The sequence below is a fragment of the Geospiza fortis genome, unplaced genomic scaffold (genome assembly GCF_000277835.1).
Source record: "Geospiza fortis unplaced genomic scaffold, GeoFor_1.0 scaffold17, whole genome shotgun sequence".
NCBI classification, from domain to species: Eukaryota; Metazoa; Chordata; class Aves; order Passeriformes; family Thraupidae; genus Geospiza; species Geospiza fortis.
The window spans coordinates 226,311-238,141 of record NW_005054438.1 but is presented as its reverse complement, the minus strand read 5'-3'; the positions used below and the strand labels follow the sequence as shown (position 1 = coordinate 238,141).

The window sequence follows — 11,831 nt, the reverse complement described above, 5'->3', positions numbered from 1 at the left end:
CTAAAGAATGCTAAAGGAAGGTGGAGGCAATGCCTGGCTTTGTGCCTGGATGTGGGACTGGGGGAATTGAAGGGAGACAAAAGGATGTCAGGTACTTCTGCAGCTTCCAGTTCCACAGGAAGGTGAGAAGATCTTCCTGTTCTGGTGTGCAGAATGATTGTGAAAAGGAAAACCACCAGGAAATAGCAGAATTGCCTATAAGGCTGTTAAAATCTTCATTAATGTCTTGTCCTTGTCATATCCTCCCTGAACCTAAGAGAATTTAAGAATTATTGTTGAAAGGTTACTGGTAATATGTTTTTTTTCATGTGGTAAACAGTGCATTGTGTTCTGACTTGTATCTAAGTAGCTCCTGCAGTGGTGTTGTATTTAATGTGGCTGTTTGGGACCTGAACTATGTTAACAGAGACCTCATGTTTCTGTAGAACAGCTTGGTAGTCAGGGAGGTGTTTTGTAGTAACAACAGTCCCAGAAAATGAGGAGAGAGCAATCATATCCAGTAAAACACAGAACATGTGCTAAACCAAATTTTCTCAGCATAGGCCCAGCTACAGAATGATGGGAACCAGTCTCTACCCAGTCTTCTGGTTTGGGAAGTTTAAATTCTGGAATATTTTTAAATATACTCTTTTTTTTTAACTGATGACTCCAGCTAAGGAGCTGTTTGTTTTATTTTTGGAGTTGGACCAGCTTTATGACTCTTTCTTTGGTATATGGATTATGTAGCTCTGTGGAAAATCACAATAGGAAGTTTGTAACAGTGTCTGCTTAAAAGTGTTGTATTAGGTCTTGAGAGTGATTTAAAAAACTGTAGTTCAGTGCTGGACTGCAGTTTCCATGTAGCAGACAAAATTAAATGTTCTTAATAGCAGCAGACCATAAGTAGAATAACATATTAATATACATTCTATAATTTGCACATGCTAATATATTAATGCCTTTCATTTTCAGGCGCTGGAGATCAGAATTTATTTACTTCCTTGTATCCTACACTTTCTCAGCAGCTTCCTAGAGAACCCATGGAATGGAGGAGGTAAACTTATATTTTATTCTGTGATTCTGTTTCCATGTCTGGTTTTCACCTGGGTAAATGTGTATTTGCTGTGTTCTGAGGAGCTCTTACCATAAATTGAGTTGAACAGAGCAACTGACTTGAAGAAATTGGAGAAATTAGATAATCAAAGTGAATGTTGTGCACTTCAGGATGATCTTTTCAACCCTTCAACATTGCCTAAAGAAAAATGGTAGTAATGCTGTGTTTCTCTTCCTGATTTTGTGGTTTGTGGGTTTGTCTTGGTGTGCTTTGATGTACTTGGGCTGCTGTGTTCTTTGTGTGGTATGCTTTCTTCTCAGTGAGTATATAGGTAGAACTCACATGGAATTAGATGTGTTTCCCTTCAGAAATACATTTAATATATTTGAATGTTTTGTGATAGGAAAAAATTTTGGGGGAATTCTCTTATTTAGTATTTTCTACTTGTCCTAGAGATACAGAAAATCTTTTACTCAAAGAAAGCTGAAGGGCTTCTAGCTGCTGTTCTTCAAAAAGGAGAACAGCATTTTATCTCATTTCAAGCAATACCAACTGCAGTGAGTGTAGTTTGTGGGTTTCCAGTGCCAGAGTATTTCAGTTTATTTCTCTTCCCCACAACACATGTTCATTTTTCTATTCTGTCCACTAATTTCAGTTTTTAAACTCTGTAGGTCTTACGGCCGTGCTCCGAAGATGATTCACCTGGAATCCAACTTTGTGCAGTTTAAAGAGGAGCTACTACCCAAAGAGGGGAATAAAGCCCTTTTGACTTTTCCCTTCCTTCATATTTATTGGACAGAATGTTGTGTAAGTACTCGGAAAAACTCAAATTTAAAGATGAAATTGTTCACATAAGCATGAAAAACAAGTGAAAATAACAGACAGCACAAGCAGAAAGTCAAAACAATGAAGTCTGGGTTACATGAGCATGCATACCTGATATATTGCTGGAAACAAAACTTAGCTTGAGCACTTCTTGCCAGAAGCAGTATCTGTTTGTAATGTTACTTGACACTAAGAGGACAGGCATTTGAATAAGCTGTTTTCAGTACTTTGTGACAAAACCCCCAGGATCTTACAGTGACACTGCAGTGGCACAGTGCACTTTGTAACACAGAAATGTGGCCAGGGTAGTTCAGTTATGATCTGTTGGTGCACTGAAAGCTAAAGATACACTTTTTTTTCTTTAGTTTCATCTTCTGTGTCTGTCAGGTACTAGTGGATGTCAGCAATTTAACTGGGTGAAATTTGGAATGTCTTAATCCTGTTTATCTCCAGTTCACTGCCTTTTGGTTTGCCTTTGTTGTGAATTAATTATCCACTTGAAGGACACAGGTGACATCTGATCTGTGACCAGTCAAAAAGAATCCAGAACAGTGTTAAGAATTATCTGTATTTATCTGTGTAATACCAACCCAGAACCAAAATAAGCTTTTAAACAGGTCTGAGATTTGAGCAGTGCAGAAGGTGGAAATATCACACTTCTGTTACTATGTGAGAATAAAACAGTTCAGCTTTGTAATTTCAAGCATGTTTTTATTGTAAAGCTCCAGAAGGTGTAAAATAAAGAGCTTAAATGATGTTTAAAAATCTTAATTTCAGTCATCTAAAGAATGATAATCTACCAAATACTATATTTGCTATTAACTAAAATATTGGAAATGAATTAAGTTAAAATACTAGAATTTTACTATGCTTTATCTAATTTGATTTTTTTCAGTAAGTGAACTTACTGTCGCTAATTCCATTTGATATGTCTTTCTGTTTGCCTTCTTTTGGAACAAAACTTGCCTTTTGAAATTGTTCAGAATGTCTGTTTGATTTGATGATTCACCACTTCTCATCCCAGGACACGGAAGTGTACAAAACCACAGTCAAGGATGACATCACCAAGTGGCAGAACGTTCTCAAAGCTCACAGCTCAGTGGACTGGCTGATTGTGGTGGTTGAGAGTGATGCCAAGAAAAAGAACAAAACCAACATCCTTCCCCGAACCTCTATAGTAGATAAAATAAGGAATGACTTCTGTAACAAGCAAAGTGACAGGTGAGCATTCTTGGGCTTGTAAAGATTTTCATCTTTTGACCAGTGTGCTGATTTATAAACTCAGTTCCATATACAAAACATTCCTTGCTCATTTAAAGACTTCCCTTGATGTCCAGCATTCACACTGGTCGCTCTGTAAGATTTGTGCTTTGAAGGAGGCTGGCACAAAGAATAAAGGGAGAAATTTTATTTTCAGTTTTCCTGGGTTTGTGTCAGCTTTGAAATGTGTGTCAAAGAGATTTCAAGTATCTCCTCCTGGCTTAGAGAGGTTTAAGGGGAACAGTGTGATGTTAATCAGCTTTTAGACCTTCAGGGTTTCTTGTTTGCTTAGGTGCTTGCAAAAGTCTTACCAGAGTGGCAGGTAGTGGGAGTGAGGTGAGTAGGGAATATGATAGGGCTGATTTTTTGCCATTGTACTTTCTGCTGTTCACTTAATCACCTTTCCACTCTGAGATAATTGACATAAGGCCAATTTCTTCAGATGTTTTTATTCTAAGGAAATAGTAATGAATGTATGAAACTGTTCTTGCTTTCATTAAAGCCAACAAAATAGGATTTTCTAACCAGAAATAGTGTTTTATTTGGATGAGAGATTCTCTTATATTTTGGATGTTAATGAATTGTGATAGAAAAACTGAGGAAGGAAGATGCTCTGAAAAAGTTGATTTATTTGTAAATTAATAGGATCTGTTTATTTTCTGAGAAAAGCAGAGGAAGTTTTAGCACATAGGATTGAGATATTTCAAGAATCTATTATGGATTATTATTTCAAGTGAGTTAGGAAAGGCTGACTTTATGTGAACTGATAGATCCTCATTTGTATTTTGTAGAATCTTTACCAGAAGTAGCTATATTTGCTGTTCTGCTGATTTGTATTGCTAGGCAGACTTTTCTTTTCTAGGTTAGCTACAGCATTACTTATATTTAAGTAGCTAGAATAATGTGTCCATTATTTGCTCAAAAAAAAAAAGAAAGCTTTAGAGTACTCAATCTGGGTAAAACACTTAACTCTTCTCATAAACTATATCACATGACAAAGTTTTTTAAAAGCTACCAAGCCTCAACCAAAAAAAAAACCCCAAACAAACCCAAAACCCCAACACAGCTGCCTCCAAACAAACATAACCTTTATCTTCTTTTTTTTTTCCTTTGATTAATATGGAATGAAAAACTAACTATTCTTCATTCTGAATTTGTCAGGAATGCAGAGTACTCAGCTGGGCATTTATATGTGAATGGTGTGTTTTCCTCCTCAAATAGAATTTTGTCAATCTCTTTACAGATGTGTGGTACTTTCTGACCCTTTGAAAGACTCTTCCCGTTCTCAGGAATCTTGGAATGCCTTCCTGACCAAACTCAGGACATTGCTTCTCATGTCCTTTACCAAAAACTTAGGCAAGTTTGAAGATGACATGAGAACTCTGAGAGAGAAAAGGACTGAGCCAGGGTGGAGCTTCTGCGAGTATTTCATGGTCCAGGTAAAGGTCTCTTGATACTGAAGAAAATACTTGACTCCTAGTTTTAAAAATGGTGCTTTCTTGCTGTGGTTGGATTTCTTGTCCTTTTAATGTTCTGATCATTCTTTGAGGGCTGTGGCAGGAATTATGGAGACTGGTTTAAAAGTAGCATTTTTGGATCCTGTTTGCAGCAGATTTGAGTTACCTTTTAATACAGTTAATGCAGTAATACAGTTTCCTGCTGTTAAAAAAGCAAAATCTCTTTGGGCTTGTTGAAATTTTCTGAACCTCAATTGAAGCAAACAAATTGCATCTAGAAAGTGTTTTAGTAGTTGATCTTGAATTTGAGGTAAATGTCCCATTACTGTGCATACACACTCAAACTCACAATTGGTATTTAATATGAATGCTGCTGCTTTCTTTGTTCAGATTGTTATCAGTATTTATGGAGGTGATGTTTAGAAAAAGTGTCTGTTTTGAAGTAATCCATATAGACAGTGCCATGAATTCTCTTTTTTATGTAGTTATAAATACAATTTTGTTTTAACTGGTTTAGAGAAAAGCAAGAACCTCTTGTTTGATAAAATTAAAGGTCTTGATTCCTTTAGAGTTCTCTGGTACCTGTACAATGCTGATCTTTACTCCACTGCATCCTCTTGTCTCCTTTGACTGCATGTGCTATCTTTTGCATAGGATATATCTTATTTTGAGGCCTTTTCTATTTAGCAGTTTGGCTTTGTGTACAAAAAACCCTTTTATGATGCACTGCAGTTGATGCCTTCATGGTGTAAACTGAGAGGAAATCATCAGTACTATTATGGGAGATGAGTCTTCAGCATTTATTCATTTATTTATTTAAATTCAAACTTTTTATAGATCTATGAGCAATATCTTGTAGAGAATCAGGATCTGGATACACATCAGAATTTACTGGCAGAGCTGTATGATTTAATCTTCTTTTTGTAGACTTCCCTGTATTGGGAAGAAATCTGCTCCAATGGCAGGTTTTTCTTATATGTGTGAAATAAAAATTAAAAAAAGTAGTTCTTGGAGCTCTGTGGATGAATGAGGACAGGCTGTAATACCAGACATGAATAATGTCAATAACATGTTCCCTGTATTGCTTGTGTGCCAAAAGGAAGAGCTGGCCTTTGTCTTTGAGATGCTGCAGCAGTTTGAGGATGCCCTGGTGCAGTATGATGAGCTGGATGCCTTGTTCTCTCAGTATGTTGTCAACTTTGGGGCTGGTGGTAAGTGTCTGAAAATGTGAAATAAATGTTGAGTGCATGAATTCCTTCACTGTGCTGACCAGCCCTGTGCTTTGGGCAGTCCCAGGGAGGCTGCACCAGGCAGTTTGTGCTCTTGTTTTATGCTGTGTGCAAACACAAATCTCCATCAGTTACAGTCTTAACAAAATTTTGTTTCTTGTCTTGTGAGGCTTAGAAGCAATTTTTAATGAAAACCTGTGTTTTGCTCTAATAGGATGATTGTTACAACCAGAGCCCTGAACTATGAAATGACACAAGTATTGATCTGGCTGAGATACAGCTGCTGTTTTTACAGCTCACTGCTAGGTTTTTCAGTAAAGAGCTTCCTGGAAAAGTGCATTCAGTGTTGCCTCAAATTACACAAGATGTTTGGTAATCACTGCAAAACTTAATAGAAATAAGTGCTTAATCTGCACTACAGAAGATTTAGCTTCATTTTGGAGAAAATATACTGTGCAAGAAGTATCATATAGCTTTAAACTGTTTTAATGAGCTAAAGCACATGCTGTTATATAACAGCTTTAATCAGATATGTTTTATGAATCTGGTGAAAATATAGTGCAGGAGTAATTGCAGTGTAATAGATTTGTGCTGACTGAATCCAATGCAATACCTAGAAGTGGGGGCACATCCATCCATGATGGTTGAGTAAGAAATACTTTAGCAAATAAAGCTTGTTTGTTTTGAACTTCAGGTAGGCTTAATTGCTAGTAAATAAATTAGAAATTGGTTGCCACTATACTGATAACAAACATCCAATGAAGACAAAATGCCTATGGGAAATGAATGTGAAATTCAGTTATTTTACCTTGCTGTGGAAGTTCTGGTGGTTTTTTGGATTGCTTTTTAAAGCTAAGACAATAAGTCATTTATCCACGTGATAAATTTGGGAAGGACTAAGGCAGCTCACAGCCTCTGGAGGGAGGATGAAGAGGTTTTCCTAGAAAGCAGTGCTTGATTCTTGGATATTAACTTTGTCTACTTAGATGGTGCAAACTGGCTGACGTTTTTTTGCCAGCCAGTGAGGAGCTGGAATGGTTTAATTCTGAGGAAGCCAATAGACATGGAGAAGAGAGAGCTGATCCAGAACCAGGAGGCCACGCTGCTGGACCTGCGCAGTTACCTGTTCTCCCGGCAGTGCACCTTGTTAATCTTCCTGCAGAGGCCATGGGAGGTGTCCCAGAGAGCACTGGAGCTTCTTCACAACTGTGTGCAGGAGCTCAAGCTGTTGGAAGTGAGTCAGTGTTATCTGTTCCATTATGTGAATTATTTCATCCAGTGATGATCTGTGGCATTCACATTTTCTGAAGAAATCCCTTCACCCGGGATTTTTCTCCTGGGAAGCTGAGAAGCCTCAGAGAAAAGGAAAACAATTCTTATCTCATTTGCTTCTCCTGTGTTGTGCTCATGTGGAATGTGTTTGGAGATTGTTTACCCACAGGTGATTGTTTCATTGGATTCTGGTGTGAGTTGTTTTGACTCTTTGGCCAATCAGGGCCAAGCTGTGTTGGGACTCTGGAAAGAGGCACGAGTTTTCATTATTATCTTTTTAGCATCCAGTGAGTATCCTTTCTGTATTCCTTAGTATAGTATAGTATTCTTTAATATAATACAGTATCATAAATAATAAATTAGCCTTCTGAGAACATAGAGTCAGATTCATCATTCCTGCCTTCGTTGGGGCAATTCCCAGCAAATACAATCATGATCTAATGAGATCTCTCAAGTTTAGCTGTTTAGCATTCAGTAAGGGCTGGCTGGGAGTTATCAAAATGATGCTGTGAGAGCAATTGTGCTGCAGCTGATTGTGTCATCATGAGGATGTTTTTGGGAAGAAATTTGGAGACATCACATCTGGGAGCCAAATCTGTTTAGTTGAAGTGTTTTAGTCTTCACCTGGAAAGTTATTCTCTAAACTGGTAGTCATTTGCCTGCTTCTTTCATGGATTTGTTACCAATCTGTTGAACTGTAGCTCCCATAATTTAAATCTATAGCAGTGTTGTATTGAAGGAAATAAGGCAGAGTGGTTATTATGCTGTTATGCAGGCTAATCCTCTGTAACAAAAAGAAGAGATTATTTCTGAATATGACTTTGTGGCTTACCCATGTCCTCATCCCATGGGTGCCCTGTTAGTTTTATCTGTGCCATTATAACAGCAGCTGCTAACTTTTGCCTGTCTGACATCGTGGTAGTAAGTTCCATCTGTTCATCTGCATTTAAAAACTGCAAATCTGCTTCAGATGCTTTGCTGGCACCTTCATGTGTTCTCAAACTAATGTGTAATTCCCTCAGATAGTATTATTTGTGTGTGCATTTTGTGTTTTTTTTCTTTTTATTTCCAAAGTGTAGCCTTCTAGATCTCTGAAGGCACTTCCTACAATTCCCCTTTTGCTGCACCCCAGGTCTGTCCTGTGCCCCCATTGTTTGGAGTTTTCCTCTGCACTGTCTCTCATTTTTGCTGTTCCAGTCTTGCTATGGTGATCCAAGCTGAATGCAGTGTTCTGACTGTGAGACAGTGACACTTAATTGTGCACAGCTTGTACTTATCCCTCTTGTGATCCTTTTTCTTAATGCAGGCAAACCTCTTAACATGGCTTGACAACACTGAACACACAGCAGAAATCTAAACTACTCTCTTCTTAGGATCTCTGTATTCCTGAAAATTCCTTCAGAATTCAGATCTTTATTATTTCTTCAAATTCATTGTGCTCATTCTTTGGACTTTCCTGTCCTATTAGTCACTTAGTTTATTATGGGTTTTAGGACTTTTATAGTCTTTCTAAAAGGAACATTTTTGCATTATTATGAACAGGATTTTGAAACACCATTATTGTGTTTATGTTCCATGTCTTTAGTTATGCTCATCTTTCTCTTAATTCTTGAAAATATTTTAGTATCAGACTCTCGTCTTTCTCTGTCTTCTTCTGTGTTCCTTTGTTTGTTTTCATCTCCATTTTTTAATTTATTGTCCATGATAGATGTCTTATCCTTCAATGAATAAGCTTATTTTTGTGAAGGAATCTTAGAGACTAATTTGTTTTCTCCAGGTTTTTAACACTTCTTTATACTTTTCATTTCAGTCTCAGTTAGAACTGATGTCTCCTTAGGAAAGTAGTAGTCTATTTCCAGAAATTTTTCCTAACTCTGTTTTCCTTAAGCTGGGTTTTCAGACTCTTGGAATTTTTCCAAGACCTATTAGTCTTCCTTTCCTTCTCTTTCATCTTGATGAATGTATCAGATCTAGTTAATATGTTTCATGAACTAATACATATAAATTATTCAGGAGGCAGCAAGAGTTGGGCCGTGCTTTGTGTATTCTGAGAGTAAACTCTTCTAAGAGGTTTTGCTGTGTTGTATCAAGAAAAGTACTTTTGCTGAAGTATTTTCTCATCTGATGATGGTTTATTTCCCAGTTAATTTTATCTGTTCATCTCCAGGTCTCAGTTCCTCCTGGAGCTTTGGATTGCTGGGTATTTTTGAGTTGCTTGGAAGTCTTACAAAGAATAGAAGGCTGCTGTGATAGGGCTCAAATAGATGCAAATGTTTCCCACACAGTTGGCCTGTGGAGCTATGCCACAGAGAAGGTGAGTGAATGATGTGTTGGGGTAGTGGTATTACAATGTTGAAATACAATATTTGTTTCCCTGGAAGAGATTTTGTCCTTTTGATTGTGGAATTTAATACTGGGCTCTGTACATTGTCTTGAGTCTAGTCTAGATGAGACATCCATGTTTCAAATTCTGCTTACTCTGTTCCTATGAAAGAGGTGATGTTTGAGATTGCTACTGCTTTCCACTGCTGAAAAACATTTTAGAAAGAAGGTAAACTCCAGAAACTATTGAAATAGTCTGCTGTGGTATCTGTGGATGTTTTTGAAGACCAACATCTTTCGAAGACTCACCCTTTTGTTTGCATAGCCTGTAGAATATTTGCTCTTTATTTTAATTATAGTTTGCTCATGTTTCAGTAGACTTAATAATCCTCTAATTGAGCCCTTGAGGTCCTTGTTTTATTACAAAAGCAAGGAAATGAAATTTCACCTTGAAGAGTTATTGCTAAAAAAATGAGTGGGGTGGAGATCAGAATAAAGGAAGTAAAGAATTGTTTAAAATGGCAATTGGTGCATCAGATTCTTCTCATACTCCTTACATGATTCTAGGGAAAGTAAGCTCCAACATGAGCTAGAAATGTTCTTCCCTTCCATCATTTTTCTAACAAAAAGGGTAAAGGGAAGAATTTTAGGACAATGAGTTAGCAGTAAGGTGGAACTGACTGAATGAACAAATTTAGCCACTAGTGACAAAATTAAGTGGAGTTTAAAAAAAAAAAAAGGTTAATGTCCTCCCCCATTTTTTATGTGACAAGCTGAGACCTTTATTCCTTTGCAGGCTTACCTCTGTAGTTGATTGAGTTTTCTAAGTAAATTAACCAAATGGCCAATAGATAAGAGCTTCTTTAAGACAATATTCTGGGTGCTGAGCCACCAGCTGCTGTCTAGAAGGGGTTTTATGGTAGTTAACACAGTTAACTGTGCTAATCTCTTTTTCAGGAAGGTTTTCACCTGAATACAGTACTTCAGGTGAATTTGCAAGCTGCCTAATCTCTGTACTGCAGACTTGCCTGCTTTTCTTGATTATGCAGTTCTCAAAAATACAGACACAGCTATTAGAAATAATCTTTGGTCATAACTTCTGAACATCTTGAGCTTTGTTTGTGTTTGTGTTGAAACCAAAAGGATTTATTCAGATTAGGTGTTGTGAATGTAGGGATCTGTGTGTGTAAGCACATGTTCCAATATTTGAGTCAGTAACTTATATGCAATTTAATTCCTTAATAAGTTACTTTATACTTTGAGAATAACAGTTAATTTTGAGATCCTACAAGCAGCATAATATGAAAGCAATGAAAATGGAACAATGTAATAGAACAAAAGGAGTTTGATATTGATTTTACAGCCTATTGAAAGCAAGCATCTGCCTTCTCTTACAGTTAAAATCTCTGGGTTACCTGTGTGGACTTGTGTCAGAGAAGGGACCCAATTCAGAAGACCTTAACAGGACTGTGGATCTGTTAGCAGGGCTGGGAGCAGAACGCCCTGAAACAGGTACTGCCAGGAGTGCTGGAATTCCTTCAGTAGCTGACCTTGTCTGAAATGCATAGCATAGAAATACATCAGTAATACAAATTTTTAAGTATCCCTACATATACACACACATGGATAGAACTTCATCTCTTGCAAGTTCTTTTAATGCCTATTTAGTATTTCAAACCACCAGTGCATCTCCTTAATGTTGCAAGTATAAGTTTTTCCATCGATGCTCCACTTATCAGCATTTAGGTGATTGGTCTTGAACAGCACTGGATTTGAATTAAGGTCTTAATGCTTTCAGAAAAGTATTTAAAATAAAATTATTGGAAAAACAAATGGAGCATCCTTGTTTGTGTGTGCAGATAGATAGCCTGCACCTGGAGCTGCAAGGTGATACTAGTTTTTAATTTTCACTCCACTTTCTACTGGAGAAAAAGCAGGGAAGGGATGTGGAGGATGCTGTTCTCAGAAAGTGTTTGCAAATAACACCTCTTGTCGTGCTTTTTTCCAAAGCCAATGCATCACAGAGCCCTTACAAGAAACTCAAAGAGGCCTTATCATCTGTAGAAGCTTTTGAAAAACACTACTTAGTAAGTATGAGTCTCAGTTATTTATATTAGTTTTGTATGTGTTTGCACTGTAGATTAAATTGGGCCATAGTTTTCAAACCTGAGAAGATACATTGAGAACATAAATTTGTATTTCCATGTTTTGGTATCAAAGGTTATTTCTTGCACACTGAACACAACAAGGCTGATTTGTTTAACAGCTGGAACCCTGTAGGGCCCCCAAGTTTCAAATATTTGCAGTAACTTTAATATTTACAGTTATGAGCTGGAGGTTATTATCTGTGGGTATGTATACTTAGATATTAAAAAAGCCAGTGTCATGGCTGTCATGTTCTGCTATCCCAAACTCAGAATTAACTGACTCTTT

General features: G+C 37.2%; 1 protein-coding gene across 1 annotated transcript in view; it reads left to right on the top strand.

Moving 5' to 3' along the window:
• The first annotated feature begins 957 nt into the window (after positions 1–957).
• The window catches only part of TRAPPC10 (trafficking protein particle complex 10), a 28,649-nt gene continuing 17,775 nt past the window's right edge, over positions 958–11,831 (top strand). Inside the window, 9 exon segments of the mRNA XM_031062139.1 lie at positions 958–1,033; positions 1,705–1,840; positions 2,883–3,079; positions 4,362–4,557; positions 5,675–5,786; positions 6,791–7,038; positions 9,244–9,390; positions 10,796–10,910; positions 11,409–11,485. Coding sequence (XP_030917999.1) covers positions 1,020–1,033; positions 1,705–1,840; positions 2,883–3,079; positions 4,362–4,557; positions 5,675–5,786; positions 6,791–7,038; positions 9,244–9,390; positions 10,796–10,910; positions 11,409–11,485 — 1,242 coding nt within the window. The 5' untranslated portion in view covers positions 958–1,019.